This window comes from Atta cephalotes (genome assembly GCF_000143395.1).
Source record: "Atta cephalotes unplaced genomic scaffold scaffold00022, whole genome shotgun sequence".
NCBI lineage: Eukaryota > Metazoa > Arthropoda > Insecta > Hymenoptera > Formicidae > Atta > Atta cephalotes.
Window position 1 is genome coordinate 3,191,021 of NW_012130086.1, and position 7,948 is coordinate 3,198,968.

Here is a 7,948-nt window from a genome sequence, read left to right on the forward strand (position 1 = left end):
CAAAATAAACATGAATTTGGAAATTAATAAAATAATAAGAACATAGTTAATGAAAAAACAAGAATATTTAGAAAAAATAATGACATTATTTTTTGAGCACGTAGTTATCAAGAGATTTTGTTAAGAAAAAAATGTAGAGAGTTAAAATTGTTCAAATAAAGATGTACACCATATTGTCGCAATGTGTTCAAACTAAGTATTGTATGTATATTATTATATTTCACACAATCACATAATTTAAATTATTGAATTTAAGTAATTTTATATCTGCAATTTGTTGTTGAACATTTTTCCTAAACAATATAATAATTAAAATATTTGGAACTTTTAACTTCGTTAATTAATAACACAAGGAATGTAAAAAGGCAAGCGTACAGTCACTAATTAACAATATTTTTAATTAGACAATTTAATATATCAAGTTATTATATTGTATTAATAAGTATTAATTACGCTGATCGCTGAGTGATATTTATAAGTATGTATCTGTCGTGAATTTGATTCAATTATTTTTTAACTATAAGCTTTATTAGACAGATTCGACATCAAAAGAATTCAAATTAAGAGATATTCTCATCGAAATCCAAATATGACTTATAAATGAATTAGAACGAAGTTTTGAATTAAAGAAGAAAGAGCGCTTGTGTAACTTTTCTGAAATTTTTGATAATTTAATTTGAAAAGAATAATGAAAAAGATACATCTGTTGCGACAAATCGATCACGTAGAAATCATGTTGTAAAGAATTATGATACGTATGTCATTTAGAAATTTGCTAATTTCAATTCCGATTTCATAGCGAACTGCACATCTGGATATTATTGTCAACTAGAATATTTGAGTTGAATTTTATGTAAAAGAAAGACATTTAGAAAATATTTAATCGAAAAAATTAATTTTAACAATTAAAGTTCAACAAATTAATTACAGTCATGAAATTCGTATTTTTTTAGATTTTTTAGATTATATTGACGTAGAACCTATTAAAGAAAGAAAAATGACTAGAATTACTATTATCCGAATATAGAATATTATTAATAGAATATTTATAATATTAAAAGATTGACAATGATTCTATGAAAAAATTCATTGCGGAATTACGTTGTCTTCTGGTAAAATGGAAAAACAACAAATTTATGAATTTATAACCCACTTACAAGAGATTACTGACAACAGATGGAATCAATCCCTGGGATCATGTGGTGCTTCAAAAATTCACACAATTCACTACTTTTTTATACATCCAAAGAGAATTATATATATTCTTTCTGTTGATAAAAAGCACTAAAAATTTCCATTTGATTGTCAGGATTATTTATTAATCATTAGAGTGCTTTGCGGTAATAGTGTAGTGTTTTCTTGAATATATTGTAATATAAAAGAAAATGCAATAATATGGTTGCAATTGAAAAAAGATTCGATATCTTATTTTACCACCATGTTATCCACACAGTAATAATTCAAATATGAATTAAATAAGAATATAAGAAAATATATATTCGAAGAAGATAAAATAGCATTTCTCATATTTAAAAATAAAGAAAATTTCATATTTTACTATGTATACATATATTTATACTTAAAATTTTATTATTAAGATATTTATAAATTAGCAAATTAAAAAAATATGCAATCAAAAATATTCACAACATAAGATTATAAATCTTGATTCAATTCATTCATTTTCTAATATGAAGTAATAGAAAAAAAGATAAATAATAAGTTAATTAAATTGAGATTATAAAATTAATCTTAAAATTGATGGAACCGGTTCTAAAATGTAAACATATTATGAGTAACTGAACAAAACATAAACAACAGATTTATTTTTTTGTACAATCTATTATAATAATATTTAACATTTAATAATATGAAAATAATAATATGAAAATAATATTTTACAAAATATTATATCGAAAAATATTGTAATTATCATATTTTAAATTGACATGAGATGTATTAATTACGATCGATGCAGAAGAAAAAATATAGAGGATATTCATCTCAAAGATTAAACATATCATATGAGAGATCGTACGAAAAAATGAAGTCAATGCAAAAATAGAGGATACATGCATGACTTATGCCCTTTGATAAATGTCTTTCGTTTTTTTTTAAATAAAAGAAATTATTCGTTCGAAAGATATTCATTTTCTTGATATCGGAGTATCTTAATAGTTCTTATTGCAAGAAAAAATAATACTAAAATATGGATAAGTTTGTGATCTCACAATGGATATTTTGTATAGCCTCGAATTATACAAATTATAAGCATTTATATTAAAAATTTATAGTCTAAGAGAGAATATCTAGATAATCGATGAAAAAGGAGAAGGGATAATCGTACTCGTCAACTGCTTCGTAACCAGTCGCATCTAGGACATCGCAGAGAATGATTCATCTAGAGATTCAGTACTTTAGTTTCAATAGAATTCTATTGCTTGTTATCGGCTTGTGGCCCCATCAACAATCTAAATTTACACGATTTCAGTTTATTCTCATTTCTACTATTCTGACAGCGGGTATTGTATTTCAGGTAAGAATAGAGTATAAAAGCAATACTATGTGATAAGTTATTTTGTAAATTTTTACTATCAAGTAGTACATCTTATTATTATGTAATATAAGAAAAATTATAAATTTATAATTGTTTATAAACATGTAATTAAAAATAAAATTACTACTGATAGTTGACAACGCTAATAACATCAAAATGTACTTCAAATCTTATCAGCAAGGTCCTGTCTTCCACGTCTTTCTTTATTGTTTGCATAACAAGTTACAACTTATTCTGTTTTAACATCAAAGCTGTAAGTTAACAACTTACAGAATATGTGACATCATAATATCAAATAAATTTTTGTAAATTAACATATTAAATTGTTTATATTAAAAAATTATTATACATTATATACAAAGACAATAAATCAAATTATTGAAATAACAGGTAAAAGACTTATTAATGCAACTTGAATATATATGTAATCAAATAAAAAATAAAAACGAAATTGCTATCATAAAGGAATATAATTACATTGCAAGACGTCACACAATTATGCTCACAAGTAAAAAAATATTCTCAGATCTATGCTGACATTGTTCTGTAACTTACCGCACAGAAATTAATAACATTGCTGCAATATTTCAACAATGCATTTCAACAATATTGCAATACAATATTGCAGAAACTTCCCTTCGTAATATTACTTCAACAATGTTGCAACAATATTTTAAAAATATTTCCAGTAAGAGACACAAATTGACATAAAAGTCATCTTGTCTTTGTTCAATAATCAGTAAGAAACAAAGACTGAATCTCTCGTGTCGATTTGTGCTTCTGCTAAAAATCTTGCTTTGAATGTTAAGACTTGTGCTCATATATATTAATTTATGTATATCCAATAAAATAAAGATCTGGACATAATAAAAGAATAGGAATTAATGATCATGTTTACATGGCACACTTAATCGGGTTTAATAACATCTGTAGTTATGAAACTGACCAATAACTATATTTCTCATAACTATATTTCTCTAAAAAATGGAATGACTAGTTAGTTTCTAATTGCAAATGTTATTAAACCCGATTAATGTCCATTTCTACCCATATAGATTGAAATTAATCTATATTTATATTAGTGGAAACGGATATAAGATGTAAACGTAGTCAATGTCTATAATTTATAGAAAATTGTGCTTATAATTTAAAGACAGAAAACAATTAAGGATTAAATATAATGCACAATGGACACAGTAATAAAATATAAGACATAGGTCGTGTTCCGATGTGCTCTGCCATCGAAAATCTATAGTTCACGTAACATATATTGTAGATTTTCAGTACTGATATATCGAAACACATCTATAAAATGTAAAAGTATAATTAATTATGAACTCATATTTTGTTTGTATTCATTACATTTAATTCCTATTTCTAATTTTTTTATATTTAAATAATGAATTTATATAATGGAAAATCTTATAATAAATATTGCAGTAACATATGTAATATTACAGCAATATTGCTGCATTATTACAATGTTTCTGCAATATGTTGCAAGTATTCCTCCAGTATGCGCAAAATCTAATATTCCGTATATATTATGTTGTAATATATATGCCACAACATTACATAACAATATTTTTAAACAGACATTTTTACGTTGCTGCAATGTTTCTGAAATATTGCAGCAATATATCGCAATATTTTTGCAATATTGCAATAAAATATTTCTACAATGTTGCTGCAATGTTTTTGTGCTGTACGAATTATGATTAATATTTCTACATATTTTTATGTATGATATGTCCTACTGATTCTACTAAAACATTTGCCCATATATGTATAATATATATGTGTTTACAATGATCAATAACATGTTAGTATGCAACAATAATATATTGCATAAATAATAAAGTAATTCTAAATAGAAATTGAATATATTATCAAAATAATATATAACTTTGTAATATACATAATATATGCATATATGTGTGCTAAATAACATAAATTCTGAAATAACTTCATATTGCTTCATAGAATTTTTAATAAAAACGTTTTCTAATATTTTTTAGTACTTGCCGTTATTGTAGGATCTTTTTGCCTTACTGGCCAGTATTTATCGAATGACCTCACTGTTTTACCAAAAAATATATCTCACCTGCCAATTATGATGGAGTATTTTATTGATCAAGAAAAGTATTTTTATTTAATTTTGTTGCACAGCTACGCAATTATATGCATCGGAATAGTTGCGATATTAGCAACAGGAACAATGTTTCTTACATATCTTCAGTATATCTGTGGAATATTTAAAATTGCTAGGTACGAATGAAGATGTAAGAAATACTCTAAATTTTTGAAAATAAAATTTCACTGAAAGAAAAGTAAAAGTTGCGCCAGTTCGGCAACAGTAAATTTTTTTTTCTTAAGAAGTGAATTTCCTAAAAGATCAACTTTAATGGTTATTTCGCTTCGCGAGGCAGAGCGACGCTTTTCTCTACTATATTTGTTTGTTTTGTTCATTTTAAAACATTTGTTCATTTTACATTAAATGAATCTATTTTCATCAAGATTGTATGTACGGAGGCTAATTTCACATGAACTTCAGACTCTTCTTTGGAAGAGTAAAATTCTTCACTCTTCACAGAGATTGAAATTTGACTCCCGCTTGGAAATTTTTCATTGTCGAAGAGTGATACTTCACTCTTTAAGAATGAAAATTTCACTCCTACCGGATTGACGCAACTATTATTTTTTGGGAGAGAAATTTCACTCCCAAGAATTTAAAGTGAATAATCATAACAATTTAAATATCATAATAATCAAAATTTATCTTTTATCAATATAATATATTTAAACAACATAATATATTAAACTTTGATAATTATGCAGTATAAAGGAGATTTGGGATAGTCTTGATCTTGATTATGTTATTAATGTCTTAAGAAATCTTTAGAAGATTTTAGCCGGCGCTCATTATTAATTAATCGTTAAAAAGTAATTAACAATTAAAACTAGTAATTATCTCATTATTTCATGTGAAAAATCGGATCCCTGTAGAGAAATAAGGGACGAATCGATTAAGAGAGTACAACTTTCTATTATACTGCATAATTAACAAAGTTTATGAAATGATGTATTTTTTGCTGAAAAATCGAATCGTTCAATATACTGTTGTAATTAAGACACATACATTTGCAGTTATCGTATCGAGCATGCAATAAACATTAATATTCAACAAAATATTACGCAGAAAACTAAGATTCTGATGAGCGAAGGCATAATTTGTGCTGTCGATATTCACCGACAAGCTATGAAGTTGGTACACATCTACAAAATAGATAGAGTAGAGCAGGGCTGGTTGCGCATAGCGGCAAGTTGGGCAAATACAAATATGTACACTGAAAAAAATGTTTGATTGAAAATGGACAAATTCTGATTGATGAATATAATTAGAATTTTCTGGTATCCATTTTCAATCACACATTTTTTCCAGTGTAAATAACGAAAATATATATAGATACATTTATGCTTGCGTAAGGTAGCACATAGATAGAGATTACTGTGCTTAATACAATACTCCGTGTTCGATCAACAGCCAAATAGATGCGCTTTTTCGTTTCGTATGTGAAAAGTAAAATTATTAGGTGAATGTTCTTTTTAATCCATGTAATAATTAAAACTTTTAATAACAATCAAAGTTCTTTAGATGTAAGTAATTAATGTATTTTTTAACTTTACTGTTCAAGTTGCTATTTAAGCTATGGTTTTCAGTTATAAAAAATGAATTATCAACATGGAATTTGCTGAACCCTATATCCAATAACTTAGCTGCTTAAATGAAATTTGTTTTTACTGATCCTTTTCACTATGTGTTAATGATTAAACATATATTTTTTTAATGATTAAACATATATTTTAAACATATATTTCAATTATTATTATAAAGAGAAGATTATAGTTTGTTTTAATTTTATTAAAGCCTTTAAAAAGGAGAAAGTGTATTATAAATTATTATATGATACACTTAGAATGAAAATAATAAAATTTCGATTAATGTATACATAATTCTTTCATGTTTTTAATAATATATAATTTCATTAAACATTATCTTTATGGCTCACCCTTCGAGGATGCACAGTATGTCCCATAGGTGGGGACTATTAATTCACTTTACATCCTTGTAATTAATGAACGTAAATTTTTTTTCATATTTACGAAATATATTAAGGACGTGAAAGTAACTAATTAGTGAGCCAGATAAACATGAAACGTTTTAAAGCATTTATTGTTAGTCGTAATTGTGTGAAAATAGATAAAACTTAAAGTGACAGAGTCATAACTAGCCCCGCTTTCCACTAATATGTTTATTATAATTATATAAATAATACATTTCTGTTTTTGAAGATTGACCAAACATTTGATGTCTATAGTCGAGGTAATGATGTTTTGTTTAACAGTATTTGGCGTAATTTGCTTAACTCTAAATTTGTTTCAAGTAAGTTTTCTGTTCCATATTGTAATATATGAAAATGTATGCTGATCCAAAATTATATGTATTAACAATATTGTTTAGTAGGTAGATAGCAGAATAATGCCAGAGTCATAAATTTCCAATTTTTATTACATACAACAATTATTACAAAATAATATAAAAAGTAACGAATGTTATATGTAGAAAATAAAAATAATAAACAGAGGAGATGCATTGCATTAGAAAAGTCAATAATGTTGAAGATATATAACATGAACATAAATTTTCTAATAAATTTAGAACTTAACGAACAAAAATGCTGATCTGTATATTCTTTGTATGATCTTTGTATTCATTATTCTAAGAAATATATACTATTTTACTCTTTGTGATTAATATTAGGTATGGGAAAACACTTTTTTAATTTTACATGATTTCATCATTATTCTTACGATTAATAGTAAAAATTGAATTTATATACACGGTGTTTCATTTTAAATGATATGATCGATTCTTTAGCGAATCGATGATTTTATTGGAAAATTTTTCGAACAGAAGTTACATTGGCTTGAAGGGGGATACATGATGAAAATGTGAACTTGAGTAACCTTCAAAATCAGGTCAAGATCATTAATGTTTTTTTAAATGGAAACCTATATTTTTTATTACATATTCTTGTAGTTTATGTCGACAACTTTCCAAACACTATAATAAAGTTACGTTTCATTGAGTACTTTCCGAGTTACGGAACTCTACTACGAAAGTTACAGTATCGCTGGCGTTATGTACGCATGCGCGTATGAACAGGATTCTTACGCGCGCGTCTCCGCGATCTGTTCACATTGTTTGACATCTCACGCGCATGGAAATGAGATTTTTCCCAATTGAACGATTCAACTTTCTCCATTTTTTCGTATATATATATATATATATATATTACCTTTTCTTTCTTAACTTTTTTACTATTAGTG

The 7,948-nt window shown here is 25.8% G+C and overlaps 1 protein-coding gene across 1 annotated transcript; it reads left to right on the top strand.

Annotated features, from left to right (window-relative positions):
* The first annotated feature begins 4,616 nt into the window (after positions 1 to 4,616).
* LOC105619605 lies at positions 4,617 to 7,046 on the top strand. The gene is made up of 3 exons (XM_012201124.1): positions 4,617 to 4,825; positions 5,705 to 5,821; positions 6,911 to 7,046. Exons 1-3 carry the CDS (start codon positions 4,671 to 4,673, stop codon positions 7,044 to 7,046), a joined length of 408 nt encoding a protein of 135 aa, XP_012056514.1. The 5' UTR covers positions 4,617 to 4,670.
* Positions 7,047 to 7,948: the final 902 nt, after the last annotated feature.